The 21,248-nt window shown below is 41.2% G+C and overlaps 1 protein-coding gene across 2 annotated transcripts; it reads left to right on the forward strand.

The window, feature by feature from the left end:
• Nucleotides 1-3,952: 3,952 nt before the first annotated feature.
• On the forward strand, nt 3,953-20,269 carry LOC106601388 (C-X-C motif chemokine 11-1). 2 transcript variants are annotated; one of them, XM_045718246.1, is made up of 6 exons: nt 3,953-4,009; nt 6,773-6,968; nt 18,903-19,021; nt 19,182-19,299; nt 19,409-19,486; nt 19,690-20,269. In XM_045718246.1, the coding sequence occupies exons 3-6, from the start codon at nt 18,958-18,960 to the stop codon at nt 19,769-19,771; spliced, it is 342 nt and encodes a 113-aa protein (XP_045574202.1). In that variant the 5' UTR covers nt 3,953-4,009; nt 6,773-6,968; nt 18,903-18,957; the 3' UTR covers nt 19,772-20,269. The 2 variants fall into 2 exon arrangements, with proteins under 2 accessions (XP_045574202.1, XP_045574201.1); XM_045718245.1 differs by lacking the exons at nt 3,953-4,009; nt 6,773-6,968 and having other exon boundaries at nt 18,713-19,021.
• Nucleotides 20,270-21,248: the final 979 nt, after the last annotated feature.

The raw sequence follows: 21,248 nt of genomic DNA on the forward strand, positions 1-21,248 counted from the left end.
TACTGCTGACCTACAAAGCATTCCATGGTCTGTATTTATTTTATTTTATTTAACCTTTATTTAACTAGGCAAGTCAGTTAACCTGTTTAGGATAGGGGGCAGTATTTTCACGGCCGGATAAAAAACGTACCCGATTTAATCTGGTTATTACTCCTGCCCAGAAACTAGAATATTCATATAATTAGTAGATTTGGATAGAAAACACCCTAAAGTTTCTAAAACTGTTTGAATGGTGTCTGTGAGTATAACAGAACCTATATGGCAGGCCAAAACCTGAGAAGATTCTATATGGGAAGTGCCCTGTCTGACCATTTCTTGGCCTTCTGTAGCCTCTTTATCGAAAATAGAGGATCTCTGCTGTAACGTGACATTTTCTAAGGCTCCCATAGGCTCTCAGAAGGTGCCAGAACGTGGGATGATAACTCTGCAGTCCCTGGGCGAAAAACAGTAGGGTTTTTGGAAAGTGGTCGTTCTGAGAACAATGACACTGGTGCGCGCGTGCATGTGAAGACTCCATTTTCTATTTTCAGTGTTTGAACGAAAACAACATCTCCCGGTTGGAATATTATCGCTATTTTATGCGAAAAATCGCATAAAAATTGATTTTAAACAGCGTTTGACATGCTTCGAAGTATGGTAATGGAATATTTCGATTTTTTTTGTCACGATACGTGCCGGCGCGTCACCCTTCGGATAGTGTCTTGAACGCAAGAACAAAACGCAGCTATTTGGATATAACTATGGATTATTTGGAACCAAAACAACATTGGATGTTGAAGTAGAAGTCCTGGGAGTGCATTCTGACAAAGAACAGCAAAGGTAATCCAATTTTTCTTATAGTAAATGTGAGTTTGGTGAGTGCCAAACTTGGTGGGTGTCAAAATAGCTAGCCATGATGGCCGGGCTATCGACTCAGAATATTGCAAAATGTGCTTTAAAAAAATGACAATAACATGGCCTGCTCCTACTTGTCTCTCCAATTTGTTCCTGTCGTACATACCTACACATAAACTACGGTCACAAGACGTAATCCTCCTTATTGTCCCTAGAATTTATAAGCAAACAGCTGGAGGCATGGCTTTCTCCAATAGAGCTCAAATTTTATGAAATGGTTTTCCAATCCATGTGAGAGACGCAGACTCAACCTTTAAGTCTCTACTGAAGATACATCTCTTCAGTTGGTTCTATGATTGAGTGTATTCTGGCTCAGGTGTGCAAAGGTGAACGTCAAGGCACTTTGCCATCTCTGCCTGGCAGACTCCTCTCTCTCCACTGGGTTCTCTGCCTCTGACTCTATTACAGGGGCTGAGTCACTGGATTACTAGTGCTCTTAAAATGCCGTCTCTAGGAGGGGTGCGTCACTTGAATGGGTTGAGTCACTGACAAGTCATCATCCTGTCCGGTTTTGCGCACCCTCGGGCTCTGTCTCAGGATAGTAAATTGGTGGTCTGTTGATATCCCTCTAGTCAAATCAAACCAAATTAGATTTGGCACATGCGTCGAATACAACAGTTGTAGACCTTACAGTGAAATGTTTACTTACAAGCCCTTAACACTTATTTTTCTTAAAACTGCATTGTTTGTTAAGTCAAAAATAGATAAGTAAAAAAATGTAAATATAAGTAACAAATACTTAAACAGTAGCAGTAAAATAACAATAGCAAGGCTATAAACAGGGGGTACCCATTACAGAGTCAATGTACGGGGGGCACCGGTTAGTCGGCGTAATTGAGGTAATATGTAGGTAGAGTTAAAGTGACTATGCATAGATAATAAACAGTGAATAGCAGCAGCGTCAAAAAGAGGGTATTCTGCAAATAGTCTGGGTAGCCATTTGATTAGATGTTCAGGAGTCTTATGGCTTGGGGGTAGAAGCTGTTAAGAAGTCTTTTGGACCTAGACTTGGAGCTCTGGTACCACTTGCTGTGCGGTAGCAGAGAGAACAGTCTATGACTAGGGTGGCTGGAGTCTTTGACAGGTTTTAGGGCCTTCCTCTGACACTGCCTGGTATAGAGGTCCTGGATGGCAGGAAGCTTGGACTGGGCCATACGCACTACCCTCTGTAGTGCATTGCGGTCGTAGGCCAAGCAGTTGCCATACCAGGCAGTGATGCAACCAGTCAGGATGCTCTCGATGGTGCAGCTGTAGAACTTTTTGAAGATCTGAGGACCAAGTCAAAATCATTTCAGTCTCCTGAGGGGGAAAAGGCTTTGTCGTGCCCTCTTCACGGCTGTCTTGGTGTGTTTGGACCATGTTAGTTTGTTGGTGATATGGACACCAAGGAACTTGAAGCTCTCAACCAGCTCCACTACAGTCCCGTCAATGAGAATGGGGGCGTGCTAGCTCTTCCTTTTCCTGTAGTCCACAATCATGTCCTTTGTCTTGATCACTTTGAGGGAGAGGTTGTTGTCCTGACACCAGACGGCCAGGTCTCTGACCTCCTCCCTATTGGCTGTCTCGTAGTTTTGTGGGGTCTGTGATTTGGCAAAGTGGGTGGGGCTATATCCTGCCTGGTTGGCCCTGTCCGGGGGAATCATTGGACGGAACCACAGTGTCCCCAACCCCCCCTGTCTCAGCCTCCAGTATCTATAATGCAATAGTCTATGTGCCAGGGGGCTAGGGTCAGTCTGTTAAAACTGGTGTAATTATCTTGTCTTATCTGGTGTCCTGTGTGAATTTAAGTACAGTGCATTTGGAAAGTATTCAGATCCCTTGACTTTCTACACAATTTGTTACTTTACAGCCTTATTTTAAAATGGATTAAATCGTTTTTTCCCTCATCAATCTACACACAATACCCCATAATGACAAAGCAAAAACAGGTTTTAGATTTTTTTTGCAAATTTAATAAAAATTAAAAACTGAAATATCACATTTACAGAAGTACTCAAACCCTTTACTCAGTACTTTGTTGAAGCACCTTTGGCAGTGATTACAGCCTGAGTCTTCTTGGGTATGACTCTACAAGGTTGGCACACCTATATGTGGGGAGTTCCTGTTCTTCTCTACAGATCCTCTCAAGCTCTTGCAGGTTGGATGGGGAGCATTGCTGCACAGCTATTTTCAGGTCTGAGGTCCTGAGCACTCTGGAGCAGGTTTTCATCAAGGATCTCGCTGTACTTTGCACCATTCATCTTTGCCACAATCCTGACTATTCTCCCAGTCCCTGCCGCTGAAAAACATCCCCACAGCATGATGCTGCCTCCACCATGCTTCACTGTAGGGATGGTGCCAGGTTTCCTCCAGACGTGACACTTGGCATTCAGGCCAAAGAGTTGAATGTTGGTTTCATCAGACCAGTGAATCTTGTTTCTCATGGTCTTTGAGTCCATTAGGTGCCTTTTGGCAAACTCCAAGTGGGCTGTCATGTGCCTTTTTTCTGAGGAGTCACTTCCTTCTGGCCCCTCTACCATAAAGGCCTGATTGGTGGAGGGCTGCAGAGATGGTTGTCCTTCTGGAAAGGTTCTCCCATCTCCACAGAGGATCTCTGGAGCTCTGTCAGAGTGACCATCAGGTTCAGAATGATGGAGGCCACTGTGTGCTTGGGGACCTTCAATGCTGCAGACATTTTTTGGTACCCTTACCCAGATCCGTTCCTCGACACAATGCTGTCTCAGAGGTCTACGGACAATTCCTTCAACCTTATGGCTTGGTTTTTGCTTTCACGTGCACCTTCAACTGTGGGACCTTATATAGACAGGTCATAGGCGGAAATCCCAGGGGGGACATGACCCCCCATCCTGGGAAAAATATGATTTGTCCCCCCCAATATATCACTGTAAACATAACTATGTAATTTCAATAATATTAATAATACGTAATGAAAGCACTTGTGCTGATCATAGACACTTAATAGCATGTTTTTAAGTTTCAAAAGATTGCGACCCCCGCCTTTTGCCTGGTTTGATCCACTGCCTCCCACCCCCCTAGCTCTCATCAGTGGCACGTGATGCAGGTACTGTGCATGTGTGGGAATCTGACGGAGTCTGTTGTTGGTGGCTGACCTCCAGTAAGTAGTTCAAACAAAGGATATGTTAGATATTTCTTTACTTCACCACTCAATACAAGAAAACACATAACCGTCACCAGTCTTCATTTTCGCTGCATTAAATTACAAGTCATTCTCTATGTTAGCTGATGTTTGCTAGCTAGCTAAAGTAACATTAACCAGTGTTTGCAGCTATTTGAATTTGAATCAATGAGAGAAGCTAGCAATGCATTGTAGTGTTCCTTAGCTGGCAAGGAACAGAGGGTTCGTGTTTACCGTCTGAAAGGCACTCAAAGCACGTAACTAATGTGAGGTTAATCCAGTCAATCGCAACGTAGCGATTTTGTTTTATGTTGGCAGGGTTCACACACACAATAGCTGAATTTGCAGAGCTAGCGAGCAAACATTAGCTAGCAAGCTAGCTAGTACCTATTCCATTTATGTGGTGTCGTCAAAGATGGAATCTTTGCTATCGTCAGTTTATTCCAAGATCAGCATGCAGCTGTAGTGCTTCGAAGTCCCTGTGATAAGGTTAGCGATAAACTGAACAGAACTACACTCTCTTCTACCATTGTCTTAAATATAGTGCTCAAAAAAATAAAGGGAACACTTACACAACACATCCTAGATCTGAATGAAAGAAATAATCTTATTAAATACTTTTTTCTTTACATAGTTGAATGTGCTGACAACAAAATCACACAAAATAATCAATGGAAATCCAATTTATCAACCCATGGAGGTCTGGATTTGGAGTCACACTCAAAATTAAAGTGGAAAACCACACTACAGGCTGATCCAACTTTGATGTAATGTCCTTAAAACAAGCCAAAATGAGGCTCAGTAGTGTGTGTGGCCTCCACGTGCCTGTATGACCTCCCTACAACACCTGGGCATGCTCCTGATGAGGTGGCGGATGGTCTCCTGAGGGATCTCCTCCCAGACCTGGACTAAAGCATCTGCCAACTCCTGGACAGTCTGTGGTGCAACGTGGCGTTGGTGGATGGAGCGAGACATTATGTCCCAGATGTGCTCAATTGGATTCAGGTCTGGGGAACAGGCGGGCCAGTCCATAGCATCAATGCCTTCCTCTTGCAGGAACTGCTGACACACTCCAGCCACATGAGGTCTAGCATTGTCTTGCATTAGGAGGAACCCAGGGCCAACCGCACCAGCATATGGTCTCACAAGGGGTCTGAGGATCTCATCTCGGTACCTAATGGCAGTCAGGCTACCTCTGGCGAGCACATGGAGGGCTGTGCGGCCCCCCAAAGAAATGCCACCCCACACCATGACTGACCCACCGCCAAACCGGTCATGCTGGAGGATGTTGCAGGCAACAGAACGTTCTCCACGGCGTCTCCAGACTCTGTCACGTCTGTCACATGTGCTCAGTGTGAATCTGCTTTCATCTGTGAAGAGCACAGGGCGCCAGTGGCGAATTTGCCAATCTTGGTGTTCTCTGGCAAATGACAAACGTCCTGCACGGTGTTGGGCTGTAAGCACAACCCCCACCTGTGGACGTCGGCCCTCATAACACCCTCATGGAGTCTGTTTCTGACCGTTTGAGCAGACACATGCACATTTGTGGCCTGCTGGAGGTCATTTTGCAGGGCTCTGGCAGTGCTCCTCCTGCTCCTCCTTGCACAAAGGCGGAGGTAGCGGTCCTGCTGCTGGGTTGTTGCCCTCCTACGACCTCCTCCACGTCTCCTGATGTACTGGCCTGTCTCCTGGTAGCGCCTCCATGCTCTGGACACTACGCTGACAGACACAGCAAACCTTCTTGCCACAGCTCGTATTGATGTGCCATCCTGGATGAGCTGCACTACCTGAGCCACTTGTGTGGGTTGTAGACTCCGTCTCATGCTACCACTAGAGTGAAAGCACCGCCAGCATTCAAAAGTGACCAAAACATCAGCCAGGAAGCATAGGAACTGAGAAGTGGTCTGTGGTCCCCACCTGCAGAACCACTCCTTTATTGGGGGTGTCTTGCTAATTGCCTATAATTTCCACCTGTTGTCTATTCCATTTGCACAACAGCATGTGAAATTTATTGTCAATCAGTGTTGCTTCCTAAGTGGACAGTTTGATTTCACAGAAGTGTGATTGACTTGGAGTTACATTGTGTTGTTTAAGTGTCCCCTTTATTTTTTTGAGCAGTGTATATTTAATGGTCTCGTTGCAAAAGCTAAATTACCGGTAGGGGACTTTGAAGCACCTGTGTGCCGATCTTGGAGTAAACTGACGACAGCAAAGATTATAGCAAACACCACAGAAACGGAATTGGTGCTCGCTAGCTCTGCAAATTCAGCTATTGTTGGAAGCCAGCCAATATGAAACATAAACTATATTAAAATTACAGAACGTTGCAGCATAAGTTGTGTAAATGGTGAACTCACAGCTGTCAACCCTTGCCACTGCAGCTCCGGCTGAGCCGGAGCTGCACCCCATAGGGGTGGGAGGACCAAGAGACCACAGTTGTTGGGGTGTAGGGTTTGAGCATATCCTGAAGGTATGGAGGGGCAGTTCATCTTGCGGCTCTGTAAGCAAGTAAACATGTTTCTAACCCCCATATCACACACTCACAAACTGTAAATATATGTGTGAACATTGAACTATCAATTGGGGAGAGAGAGACTCAAATATCACATTCATTTGTACATATCCACTGCATGCATAAAAATTGAGCCAAAGTTGCTTCCTGTTTAGTCACGTCTTTGGTCACATTGCAGTCAAATGAAAACACTGGTGAATGGTTGACAAAGAGTGCCTTCCACAATGCAGGTGACAGCTGGTGAGCAAATGCAGAATATTGAAGTGGACTGCAGTCGATGTAAGAATGCTGTTCATTGACTATAGCTCAGCATTCAACACCATAGTACCCTCCAAGCTCGTCATTAAGCTTGAGGCCCTGGGTCTCAACCCCGCTCTGTGCAACTGGGTCCTGGACTTCCTGATGGGCTGCCACCAGGTGGTGAAGGTAGGAAACAACACCTCTACTTCGCTGATCCTCAACACTGGGGCCCCACAAGGGTGCTTCCTACATACAGACTTGAAGTCATTGGCCACTTTAATAAATGGATCACTAGTCACTTTAATACTGTCACTTTAATAATGTTTACATATCTTGCATCACTCATCCCATATCTATATACTGTATTTTATACCATCTATTGCATCTTCACTATGCCGCTCTGTCATTGCTCATCCAAATATGTATGTGTATATATTTTTATTCCATTCCTTTACTTAGATTTATGTGTATTAGGTATTTGTTGTGAAATTGTTAAGTTACATATTAGATATTGCTGCACTATTGGAACTAGAAGCACAATCACTTCGCTACACTCGCAATAACATCTGCTAACCATGTGTATGTGACCAATACGATTTGATTTGGAACTTCATGACCTTCGATCACATGGTTGTTGTAAAGTTCATGCAGTCAAATTTCAGTGATTAAATAGAGCCCCTAGATTCAATCAGATTAAGCATTAACCGGCGATAGCAGACACCCGGGGAGCTGATGTTTTGGCGGTGTTTGAGGTGTAGGCGTAACTGCATTGGAGGTGTGAAATTGGTGAGCAGCTGCTCTTGATCATTGTCATGAAGTCACACTCGCCCCACTCCAGTTAGAAGTTCAGAATGAGAAAGTGTAGGCTATATAGAAATAGTTATGCTCAAATTGAAACTCATTCAACTAAATAATGAGGATTTCTATCAGCCTAATCGAGCTGTGGATTACATCTCACATTCCAGTGTTTGAACTTGTAAACAAGGCTGCATGGGATTTCTCTTAGGGCTCTATTCAATGCATATCACGGAAATTCAGCATTACAGCGTGATTGAAATTTAAAGGCAATGTTACAGAGTTAGCAGAGACTAAATTCACGGTAAACGCTGCATATGTCAGTTCAATCTGAAGTTACCTTTACATTGCTAGAGGGCAATCTGTAAATCTCCAGCGATACAGACTGATTAGAGCCCTTAGGCTGGGATTCATTCAAACCCTCCATAGCAATGTTTAGGCAGTGTCTTTATTTATAATATTAATCCTGTTCCCACACACTACCTAATTCTGAAAAGTGAAAGCATGTGAGGTCACTCTGGTAGAAGCTGTAGGTTTTTATACAGTAACCAAGACCAGTCTGTGAGTTAATTTGACTTTTGGAAAAATAGGTATACTGCTTAAATACTGCAATGCGGGTTGAATTGAATAGAGCCCTAAATATGCAGGCAAAACTCCCTTTACATCAGTGGTGATCAATCCATAACCTGAAGTGTGTGCAGGCTTTTGTAAGGGTTGGGGTTATGGCTTGGGTTAGGGTTGAACCGGGTTGAACTGGGTTGTGGACATGAAGCTAATGCATTACAAACATGTGCACATGCACAAGCATACCCATGCTAATCATACACCACAGAGACAACAACCACACTGGCACATGCGCACACACACACAGACACAGGCACACACTGTTTGTGCAACCTGGTCGACCCTGTCTGAAAAACAAATAAGATAAAGTGACTGACATACATTACGTTTGTGTATGGACTGATCTTATGTTTTTGATCATTCATTATCTATTAGATGAATACCCAAATTTCAGTCCAAATGTCAGTCCAGTTTACAGTAAGTCACTTACACAGTCATATGCACTGTGGGGGAAGAGATGATGATGCTATTGCTGTTTCTCTGTGGTTTCTGTATAGGAAGGGGGCTTTTGCTGTTTAGTGGTTTGGAAATATGTGCAGTTTCATGATGTTAATATCCTGCTTTAGTTCTACAGACAGCTAAAAGAAGGGGGAAGCGTGCAAGCGTCTTTCCAGTCTGTAGGTGATAAAATAAAACCATAAGTATGACCTCATCCTCCTTTTGAAAAGTGTGTCCCCTCTCTCATCAAAATGAGACAGCAGGAACATTGTGTCAATTTGCTCTATCTAAGGTGGGCCGTCTACATCACTCTGCATTACTAAACATAAAACATTAAATGTTCACTCGTATCAAATATTGAAGTGGGAGCTGACAGAAGGCTGCCTACAGTGGAGATAGAAAAAGATCAGGGTTATCTGCAGCTACATCTGCCCACAGCAATCTTGAACACCTTTTCTATCTGGATGGAAAGCCTAACCACATGAGATCTGTGAGATATGACACACATTACACAACAGTCTGTAATGTAGCTCTGATGGAAAGTCTTAAAAGACCTTTTTGTTAAGAACAATGACATTTAATTATTATGAGAAATGTTTACCATCAGCTTCTAATGCCAAATTCCAACACACTTATGGGTGTTAATTAAGTGCCTTTATATCATCATAAAGTGCCTAGGGGGTAGAGCATTTATTTATTTTTGTATATATATTTTTTTACCTTTATTTAACCAGGTAGGCTAGTTGAGAACAAGTTCTCATTTACAACTGCGACCTGGCCAAGATAAAGCACAGCAGTCCAACACATACAACAACACAGAGTTACACATGGAATAAACAAACATACAGTCAATAATACAGTAGAAAATGAAAAATCTATATACAGTGAGTGCAAGTGAGGTAAGATAAGGGAGGTAAGGCCATGGTGGTGAAGTAATTACAATATAGCAATTAAACACTGGAATAGTAGATGTGCAGAAGATTAATGTGCAAGTAGAGATATTAGGGTGCAAAGGAACAAGATAAATAAATAAATACAGTATGTGGGATGAGGTAGTTGGATGGGCTGTTTACAGATGGGCTATGTACAGGTGCAGTGATCTGTGAGCTGCTCTGACAGCTGGTGCTTAAAGCTAGTGAGGGAGATATGGGTCTCCAGCTTCAGTGGTTTTTGCATAAGGGAGTCCCCAACTAGCCTACATTTATAAAGGCAGTGTGTGGCTGGTGGCTAGACTTACCTCACCCTACACAGTGCATGTTGACTCAGTAGAGATGTCTCATCCAACACAGTAACCACTTCTCTAAAGCTAGCTCTGGCGCTGAACTTTGCTCCACAGAGGTGAGGACACACTGACAATTTCTGAAGTACAAATTGTTTCCAATGTCTTAGTTGGTCAAACCAAGGTCCCGATGCTTGCTTACTACAGTTGGGTGTATTGAAGTAGTAAACAGGATACCGAATTGCAATTCGAATTTGAATTAAAGGAAATACTGTAGAATTGAATTCAGTGAAATTCAATGAAATTCAAATGCCTCTTCTATTCTATATTAGGTGTAGTCTGTACAAATGAAGAGTTTGTTTTTCTTCACACTTGTGTTTATTCACCAGAAGTGATTGCTTATGGGTACTTTCATGTGTGTGTAAAATATTACTGTTCTCAGATTTTTTATTCATAGATTTTGCGTGTATATTCAAATTATTATTTTAGCAAAACGCTATATATCCATTGTTTAGCTGGAATGGAATGTTTGGGGAAGAGTGGGGTAAGTTGAGCCAATTTTTTTTTACATTCATCACTCAGTCAAGGGAAATATAGTAATCTTTCTAACAAAGATATTTACATTTTTTTCAGGATGTTGTGTATCCCTGGAAATAATCTGAATATATGTAAACATTACAGTTTTGAAAACATAGCTTTCCCCAAAAAAGTGGTCTATTGGTACAACTTACCCTGGGACAGAGGTGGAAAAAGTACCCAATTGTCATACTTGAGTAAAAGTAAAGATACCTTAAAAGAAAATGACTCAAGTAAAAGAGTAAAAGTCTTAAGTACATTTACAAATATTTGGTTTTAAATGTACTTTAGTATCAAAAGTAAATGTAATCGCTAAAATGTACTTAAGTATCAAAAGTAAAAGAATAAAAAAATTAAAATTCCTTATATTAAGATAACCAGATGGCACGATTTTCTTGATTTTTTTAATTTATGGATAGCCAGGGGCACATTTCAACACTCAGACATCATTTACAAACAAAGCATTTGTGTTCAGTGAGTCTGCCAGATCAGAGACATTAAGGATAACCGGGGATGTTCTCTTGATAAGTGCATGAATTAGACTATTTTCCTGTCCTGCTAAGCATTCAAAATGTAACCACCTGTAACCACCTGCCTCCAATTGAGAGTCCAACCCCCCATCAACCTAAATATAGAAATACAACAAACCAGAAAGAACATAGAAATACAAAACATAGAACATAGACCAAAACCCGGAAATAATAAATCAAACACCCTACTACATACACCACCACCCCGAAACACATAAACAAAATACCCTCTGCCATGTCCTGACCAAACTACAATAGCAAATACTCCCTAAACTGGTCAGGACGTGACAAGTAAAAATACTTTAAAGTACTACTTAAGTACTTTACACCACTGTCCCGGGGTATGGGGTAAGTTGAGCTGCAGGACAGGGTATGTTAAGCAACCTACACATTTCTATATTGAATACATATTACCACTACCTTTTTAAAACCATATCTATCTTTATTTCCCAAATACAGCACAATCACTTTTTTTATATTTTAAGCATTTTAAGCATTTTTTAACACAGGCTTAACACCTAAAACTATGTACTTTTTAAAAACATTTTCAACATAGGCCAGGTCCTGTTATTACCTCATACCCCAGTGAGAATGCCCTGCATTACACCTGGGAAGAAAACACTTAAATTTGCTCAACTTGCCATTGGCTGACCATTGGCTCAACTTACCCCAAGGCAAAAATGTTGACAGTATTAGCCCACACAGCTACAAGGATGCACTTTCATGCTGGATTTAGGACATAATATTGAAGCTTATAGAGACACAAAATGATGTATAGAACAATATTAAAATTACATACTTTGGTTTAGATACCAGAATCTTGTAACCTATAACAAAATAAATGATTTTTTTGGGACCTAACTTGCTTACCACTTTTCCCATGTGGTTTCTTCCTTGATGAAATGATGGCCTCTTCTAAATTTGGGGTCATTATTAATTATTATTAATTTGGTGTATGGTTTCCTAGAAAAAAAGGTGGCTCAATTACCCCTTTCTCCCCTGCTCTATATTTGACTGTGATATGTGATTGTCTCACACAGCTTTCTTAAGATGAATGCACTTACTGTATTTCATTCTGGATAACAGCATCTGCTAAATTACTAAAACATCAAATCAAAGTTTATTTGTCAAATGCGCCGAATACAACCTTACAGTGAAATGCTTAATTACAGGCCCTAAGCAACAGTGCAATTTTTAAGTAAAATATAGGTATTCGGTGAACTATAGATAAGTAAGGAAATAAAAAACAACAGTAAAAAGACAGTGAATAATAACAGTAGCGAGGCTATATACAGGCACCGGTTAGTCGGGCTAATTGAGGTAATATGTACATGTAGGTATGGTTAAAGTGACTATGCATATATGATAAACAGAGAGTAGCAGTAGCGTAAAAGAGCGGTTGGTGGGTGGCGGGACACAATGCAGATAGTCCGGGTAGCCAATGTGCGGTGGCACTGGTTAGTTGGGCTAATTGAGGTAATATGTACATGAATGTATAGTTAAAGTGACTATGCATATGTGGTAAACAGAGAGTAGCAGCAGTGTAAAGAGGGCGTGGGGGGACACAATGCAAATAGTCCGGGTAGCCATTTGATTACCTGTTCAGGAGTGTTATGGCTTGGGGGTAAAAGCTGTTGAGAAGCCTTTTGGTCCTAGACTTGGTGCTCCGGTACAACTTGCCATGCGGAAGTAGAGAGAACAGTCTATGACTGGGGTGGTTGGGGTCTTTGACAATTCAGGGCCTTGTACATTTGCCCACTGACAAAGAAATGGTCAGTCTATAATTTTAATGGTAGGTTTATTTGAACAGTGAGAGACAGAATAACAACAAAAAAATCCTGAAAAACGCATGTCAAAAATGTTATAAATTTATTTGCATTTTAATGAGGGAAATAAGTATTTGACCCCTCTGCAAAACATGACTTAGTACTTGGTGGCAAAACCCTTGTTGGCAATCACAGAGGTCAGACGTTTCTTGTAGTTGGCCACCAGGTTTGCACACATCTCAGGAGGGATTTTGTCCCACTCCTCTTTGCAGATCTTCTCCAAGTCATTAAGGTTTCGAGGCTGACGTTTGGCAACTCGAACCTTCAGCTCCCTCCACAGATTTTCTATGGGATTAAGGTCTGAAGACTGGCTAGGCCACTCCAGGACCTTAATGTGTTTCTTCTTGAGCCACTCCTTTGTTGCCTTGGCCATGTGTTTTGGGTCATTGTCATGCTGGAATACCCATCCACGACCCATTTTCAATGCCCTGGCTGAGGGGAGGTCCTCACCCAAGATTTGACGGTACATGGCCCCGTCCATCGCCCTTTGATGCGGTGAAGTTGTCCTGTCCCCTTAGCAGAAAAACACCCCCAAAGCATAATGTTTCCACCTCCATGTTTGACGGTGGGAATGGTGTTCTTCTGGATTTTTTTTTTGTTATTCTGTCTCTCACTGTTCAAATAAACCTACCATTAAAATTATAGACTGATAATTTCTTTGTCAGTGGGCAAACGTACAAAATCAGCAGGGGATCAAATACTTTTTTCCCTCACTGTAAGTATTCAACCCCCTGAGTCAATACATGTTAGAATCACCTCATGAGTTGAATTGGAGTCAGTTCCAGAATTGAGCCCAACCCTGTTGCTTACATCACCAAGTTATGGGTTTGAATGATGTTAATAATTTACTTCAAAATTGCACATTATCAGCTGGCCATAACTCTCTTACCCAACTTCTCCAATAAGCTTGGTGTTGGTTGACCTCATACATAACCTCCAAAGACATCAGGCATGTTCTAAATTGACTGAACTGAAATGCATTTGACCCTGAAACTACTAAGCAAGCCTTATCCCTTCTCCCAGAGATAGACAAGCTGATGTAATGCTATTTTATCATGTTCAAGCCCATCTCATTTGAATTTCTCTAAACTGTCATGTCACTTCCTGTAAACTATTTACTTCACTTCCCATAGTGTGCTCCAAACTCCTTTTCACCCACGATGACATCCAGACAGGGACATTCCATTTTAGCCTGGAACTGTGGTCACTCTGCTGCTACGAACCCAAACAGGGCCTGAAACTAGCATTGCCCCATCTTTATGGTTAAACTGATCTTTAAATTGTGACAGAACCACTTTTACAAGAAAAACATACTTTTTTAAAGAAAGTAAAAGGGAGAGTGAAAACAAAAGAAAAAAGGTGGAAAAAACGAAAGTGAGAAGGGGGGTGGAATCTCCCCTAAGTAGCTCCAAATCATTAACTATGGTGTGTATACAGTGCCTTCAGAAAGTATTCACACCCCTTGACATTTTCCACATTGTGTTGTGTTCCAAATTGGGATTAAAATGGATTTAATTGTCTTCTTCTTTTTACGATATACACAAAATACTCTGTAATGTCAAAGTGGAAGAAAAATTCTAACATTTTTTAAAGATTAATGAAAAATAAAACACTAATAAACCTTGATTAGATAAGTATTCAACCCCCTGAGTCAGTATATATTTGAATCACCTTTGGCAGCGATTACAGCTGTGAGTCTTTGGATAAGAGCCTTGCACACCTAGACTGTACAATATTTGCCCATTATTTTTTTAAACTCTTCCAGCTCTGTCAAGTTGGTTGTTAATCACAGCCATTTTCATGTCTTGCCATAGATTTTCAAGACGATTTAAGTCAAAACTGTAACTAGGCCTCTCAGGAATATTCAATGTTGTCTCGGTGAGACACTCCAGTGTATATTTGGGCTTGAAATTTAGGTTATTGTCCTGCTGAAAGGTGAAATTGTCTCACAGTGTCTGTTGGAAAGCAGACAGAAACAGGTTTTCCTCTAGGATTTTACATGTGCTTAGCTCTATCCCGTTTATTTTTTATCCCCCAAAGAAACTCCCTTGCCAATGACAAGCATATCCAGGCTTTTTGCAGCCACCACCATGCTTAAAAATATGAAGAGTGGTAGTCCGTGATGTGTTGTGTTGGATTTGCCCCAAACATAATGCTTTGTATTCAGGACAAAAAGTTAATTTTTAGCAAACTTTTTTGGAGTATTACTTTAGTGCCATATTGCAAACAGGATGCGTGTTTAGAATTTTTTCCCCCCTTCTTTTCACTCTGTCATTTAGGTTAGTATTGTGGAGTAACTACAATGTTGTAGATCGAACCTCATCATCCTTGAGATGTTTCTAAAACTTGTAGTAAATTAAATTGATTGGACAATATTTGGAAAGGCACTCACCTGTCTATATAAGGTCCCACAGTCGACAGTGCATGTCAGAGCAAAAACCAAGCCATGAGGTCCAAGGAATTGGCTGTAGAGCTCCGAAACAGGATTATTTTGAAGACCAGACCTGGGGTAGGGTACCAAAACATTTCTGCAGCATTGAAGGTCCCCGAAAACACAGTGGCCTCCATCATTCTTAAATGGAAGAAGTTTGGAACCACCGAGACTCTTTCTAGAGCTTGCCGCCCGGCCAAACTGAGCAATCGGGGGAGAAGGGCCTTGGTCAGGGAGGTGACCAAGAACCCGATGGTCACTATGACAGAGCTCCAGAGTTCCTATGTGGAGATGGGAGAACCTTCCAGAAGGACACCCATCTCTGCAGCACTCCACCAATCAGGCCTTTATGGTAGAGCAGACAGATAGAAGCCACTCCTCAGTAAAAGGCACATGACAGCCCGCTTGGATTTTGCCAAAAGACACCTAAAAGAACTCCCAGACTATGAGAAACAGGATTCTCTGGTCTGATGAAACCAAAATGTAACTCTTTGGCCTGAATGCCAAGTGTCACGTCTGGAGGAAACCTGGCACTATCCCTACGGTGAAGCATGGTGGTGACAGCATCATACTGTGGGGATGTTTTTCAATGGCAGGGACAGGGAGACTAGTCAGGATCGAGGGAAAGATGAACGGAGTAAAGTACAGAGAGATCCTTGATGAAAACCTGCTCCAGAGCACTCAGGACCTCAGACTGGGGCAAAGGTTCACCTTCCAACAGGACAACGACCCTAAGCACACAGCCAAGACAACGCAGGAGTGGCTTGGGGACAAGTCACTTAATGACCTTGAGTGGCCCAGCCAGAGCCTGAGATTTGAACCCGATCAAACATCTCTGGAGAGACCTGAAAATAGCTGTGCAGCGTTACTGCCCATCCAACCTGACAGAGAAACTCCCCAAATTGTCACGTCCTGACCAGTATAGGGGTTATTTGTATTTGTAGGTTGGTCAGGACGTGGTAGAGGGTATTTGTTTTATGTGGTTCGGGGGTTATGTGTATTGTAGAGGGGTGTTTTATTTATGTATTACGGGGTTTTGGTGTATGTTCTGGGTTTTGTATTCTAGGTTGGTTTTCTAGTTTGTTTATTTATGTGTGGTCTGTGTGGCTCCCGATCAGGAACAGCTGTACGTCGTTGTTCCTGATTGGGAGTCATATATTAGTTGCGTGTTTTCACCTGGGGATTTGTGGGTAGTTGTATTTCGCACTGCTAGTGATTATTGTAGCCTGTGAAACTGTCACCTGTCGTTTATTGTTTTGTTTCGTGTTATCGTTATTAATTAAATATAATGATGAACATGCAACCCGCTGCGCCTTGGTCATCTCTACAATACGACAGCCGTTACACAAATACACGTTTGCCAAGCTTGTAGCGTCATACCCAAGAAGACTCAGGGCTGTAATTGCTGCCAAAGGTGCTTCAACAAAATACTGAGTAAAGGGTCTGAATATTTATGTAAATATAATATTTTGTTTTTTTTATACATTTGCAAAAATGTCTAAAAACAGGTTTTTGCTTTGTCATTTTGGGTATTTTGTGTAGCTTGATGATAGAAAAAAAAAAACGTTTTAATCCATTACTGAATACAGCAGTAACGTAAGAAAATGTGGGAAAAGTGAAGGGGTCTGAAGACTTTCTGAATGCACTGTGTTGGGTATATAGATGGGGTAATCATAAAAAAACTCATGTTAACCACAATTATTTCTTAAATAGTGAGTCCATGCTACTTATTGTGTGACTTGTTAAGCAAATGTTTACTCTTGAACTTATTTAGGGTTGCCATAACAAAGGAGTTGAATAGTTATTGACTCAAGACATTTCAGCTTAAATGTTTTGTTAATTTGAGAAAAAAACATTCCACTTTGACATTGTGGGGTATTGGCACAAAATCTGAATTTATTAAATTTTTAAGTCAGCTGTAACACAACCAAATTTGGAAAAAGTCAAGGGGTGTGAATAGTTTCTGAAGGAACTTTAATTAGTCCCAATGAAAGAATATGCAATAAAAAAATGGTAAGCGCACCTCTTCATAAAGTCTCTTTATCGCAATTACAACTGATCAAGCTTACACACATGATGTGAGCTAGATGTATTAAATTATTTAACCTTTATTTAACTAGGCAAGTCAGTTAATTAAGAACAAATTCATATTCACAATGACGGCCTACACCGGCTAACGCTGGGCCAATTGTGCACTGCCCTATGGGACTCCCAATCACAGCCAGTTGTGATACAGTGTCACGTCCTGACCAGTATAGAGGATATTTTGTTATTGTAGTTTGGTCAGGACGTGGCAGAGGGTAGTTTATTTATGTATTACGGGGTTTTTTTGGTCACTGGTCTATGTTTGTTTTTCTATGTGTATGTTCTAGGGTAGTTTTTCTATGTGTAGGTTGGGTGCTGGACTCTCAATTGGAGGCAGGTGTTTCTAGTTGCCTCTGATTGGGAGTCCTATAAATAGGTGTGTGTTTTGTTTGTCACTTGTGGGTAGTTGTTTGAGAGCACTGCTTTTGTTGAGCCTGCTTCTCTGTTCCTGTCGTTAGTTTGTTTATTGTTTTTCCGTGGTGTTTGCATTTTTTATAATAAATATGTTGAGCACGCAACCCGCTGCGCCTTGGTCCCATTCTCTCTTCCATGACAGCTGTGACATACAGCCTGGAATCGAATCAGGGTCTGTGGTGATGCCTCTACCACTGCGCCACTCGAGAGCCCTAGAGACAAAACTCAGTTTGTCAATGACCACATAACTCAACAAATGTACAGTTGGTGGAAAAAATGTGTGACATGTTTTTTGATGGGGAACAGAAAGGTGAGAATTATAAAGCTTCTTACACTGGAAATATTAGAGGAGGTTCATCTGCAGAGATACTACATGTGTTAATGATGTGTGATGAGAGCACTTCGGCAAAGACTCCCTTCGCAATGGAACGGTCTGAAACCCCTTAACACTTACCCTCCACGGTCACATAAAGATGCACGCACACAACAAACACAATATATTTTTAACCCATCTCTGAAACAATTGTTTGATGTATGACATTAAACATACAGCAAATGATGATTGAAAATACATCCCAGTCATAGATAGTTCTGAAATTATATTTCTATCCATTATTTCAGTCCCTAATTCTATTTAGTTACTACTAAACAGATTACATTAACATAACATTGTAATAGGCCTACTGAGCTGAAAAATCATTTTCCACAGAGAATTCGAAATAATAAATAATAATATGATTTAAAGGCATATACATATTTTCCAGAAACTCAGATTAGGGATTTTGTTAATTCCTCTGATCTATAGAAATTGTATTTATGTCACCATTCCTCTGACTAAACAATTTATTTAACTAGAATTTTAAAACAGTGACTCAAAGCCAATTGAATTAATATAAATCTTGAAAAGCCAGATGTATTATAATCCACACTAAAATGTAATAATTAAGTGAGGTTGCAGAGTGAAGAGTGGGTGGAAAAGTGTGGGGGGCATTTTCTTGCGGTTGCTAGTTAGTTTCAGTTTCCATTATAAAGGGAAATTTCTTCTGATCACTGGAAAGATAAAGGCTGTGTATAAAAGGGGCCCCTTCTCTCAACTCCTCACAGTACCTCTCTCTCGTCTCTTCTCATATATCTCTTTACACACTCAAATCTTATCTCCAGTCCTCCATCTCTTCACACCAGACAGACTCATCTCTACCAACAGTTGGACCAGCAGAGAACACCACAGCTTGAACACATGACCATGATCACCAGAATACTCCTGCTCCTTGCTGTCACCATCTGTGTCACAGCCGCCCAGCGTGAGTCTACCTCTTTTTACCATAATTGTTATTACTATGGTATGGAACGTTTATTACATGTGAATATTTTTTGAGCATGGTAATTGTTTTTGTATTGTGATTTAGTAATTCCAAGTAGCTCGACTGTACTCAATTCATTATCCACTGATTCTCTGTATAGGTTCTGTGAGCCAGCGATGTTTGTGTCGGAAGGTGCGGAACAGCTTTGGCGCTCCAAACACTGTTGAGGACATCCAGATCATTCCGCCAACTCCCTCCTGTGACAGGCTGGAGTTCATGTGAGTATATATAATCTCATCAGTTATGATGAGGATGATGTTAATATGATGACATCAATTAAAATTAAAACCATTGCGAAGTAAATTTAACCATTCTATATCTTGATAGTGTTAGCCTTAAGAATGGAGTGCAGTACTGCCTGGACCCCAGTATAAAGAAAGTGCAGAGACTTCTCACTCGCCTGATGTGAGTCATGTAAACCAATTTCTTTTCTGTTTACAACTTGGGAGTGTCATAATTTACTGTACAAAATATTAAATCATTCTTCAAAGAACTAACACTGTTGCATACATTTTTTTAAATTATTTAGTACAACAGTATGTTGAGGACATATGAGTGAAAGGTGCATGGGCTTGTCTCACCATCGTGTCCAATTGCTTAATTCACAGGAAGAAGTCCTCTCCCCCAACTGTCCCCACTCCAATTGAGGCCATCCCTAATGAGAGAAGCACTGACCCTGCTGATATCTGATTCCCTGTCTCAGACTCCCTCTATGACTCCATTTAGCAGGGTTTCCCAAACTCGGTACTGGGGCCCCCACTTGCTGCATGTTTAGATTTTTGCCCTAGCACTACACAGCTGATTCCAATAACCAACTCACAGTCAAGCTTTGATTATTTGAGTAATCTGTGTAGTGCTAGGGCCCCAAAAAAAATTGCACGGGGGGGGGGGGGGTTGTAGGTCCGAGTTTGGGAAACCCTGCCACATTGGACCAGCTTTGACTCACAACAAATATGTTGTTATCCTATAAGTTCTGACATCCCATCACTCTGAATGTTTAAGACCAAGTCAATGTCAAAGCAGTTTAATGCAGAAGCTGCTTGTTGTAATTCCCTTTATACTTCTATTTTGTACTTTTTTTATATTTCAATTTCATATGTCTGTGTTGGGATGTTATGCTTTATTGTGTTTTGCACAGTTGTTGTCTCAAATGATTTAAAATACTTTAATAAATCTATTTTTTCATGATTTCGTACGAGTTTCACTAGATAATTTTGTTATGAAGCAAAATGTATCAAATGAGAAGGAACATTGTTAATTGTTCTGAACCAGGAATCTTGTGAATAGTGCTATTTTGTGGCTGCAAAAGAGCAGAGCACTTCCACGTAAATAGAAATGACTGAGACGGGTCTAGCTTACAGAAGGAAAGCTTGCACTCTCATGCCACATTGCAGGTACACTGTTCACAAAAATGATAGCCTATACTACGGATGTCCTTTCCAGCTTCTAATAAATCTATGTGTTCTCTGGGTCTTGCATAAACGTTCCTCTGCCTGAGGACTATCACATGCCATGGTCCTAGACGCTCCTACTGATGCTCACCGATCGACCATTGCGAGGCTGTGGTTATTTTAGGGTTGATATTAACCATGTTTAGACTATGTTTCCATTCCATGGTGTAGGAGTGTGTCTCTGGTCCCCAGATACAGACCACACACAAATACTGTAATAGTCTCCTCACTTTTTGGTGCAAATCGGTTGCAATCTTAGAGATTAGTTGTCTTGTCTACTCCAAACTAATGAACATGCGTTGCGAAGAAATTCATCCAAAGTAGCTGAAATCTATGAATCTATTGCTACTGTATATACTATGTCGGGTCCAATCCATGTTTTGACAGGTTGTAATGTCATCTGGATTCCTTGTAGTTAACTGAGAAGAGGGTGTACATCTATTTATGATGCCTGAAAATTCCCCAGTCATGTGCATTGGGGAAACTATTGCGTGACTGACTGTGTGTGCTGCCTTTAACAACATTATGCACTAGTAGTAGAGAGGCTAAAGCAACTCAATATCCAGAAGGTGTCCTTCATGTTTGTACACATAGTGTATATTTCAACTGTGATGTTTCATGTACATTCTGAACCTTGCTAATCTACAGATTGTAAATTAATGATAAATATTTTTACTAAGAGTGTTACTATATTGTTGATTGGTTGACAATGGCTT

This window comes from Salmo salar, chromosome ssa05 (genome assembly GCF_905237065.1).
Source record: "Salmo salar chromosome ssa05, Ssal_v3.1, whole genome shotgun sequence".
Classification (NCBI taxonomy): Eukaryota; Metazoa; Chordata; class Actinopteri; order Salmoniformes; family Salmonidae; genus Salmo; species Salmo salar.

Excerpts from the sequence above, each read along its gene's own strand:
- LOC106601388 (XM_045718246.1), top strand. The coding sequence starts at position 18,958 with ATGACCATGATCACCAGAATACTCCTGCTCCTTGCTGTCACCATCTGT. Across the intron at positions 19,022-19,181 it reads CTGTGTCACAGCCGCCCAGC|GTTCTGTGAGCCAGCGATGT; the intron begins GTGAGTCTACCT and ends TTCTCTGTATAG. Across the intron at positions 19,487-19,689 it reads AGACTTCTCACTCGCCTGAT|GAAGAAGTCCTCTCCCCCAA; the intron begins GTGAGTCATGTA and ends CTTAATTCACAG.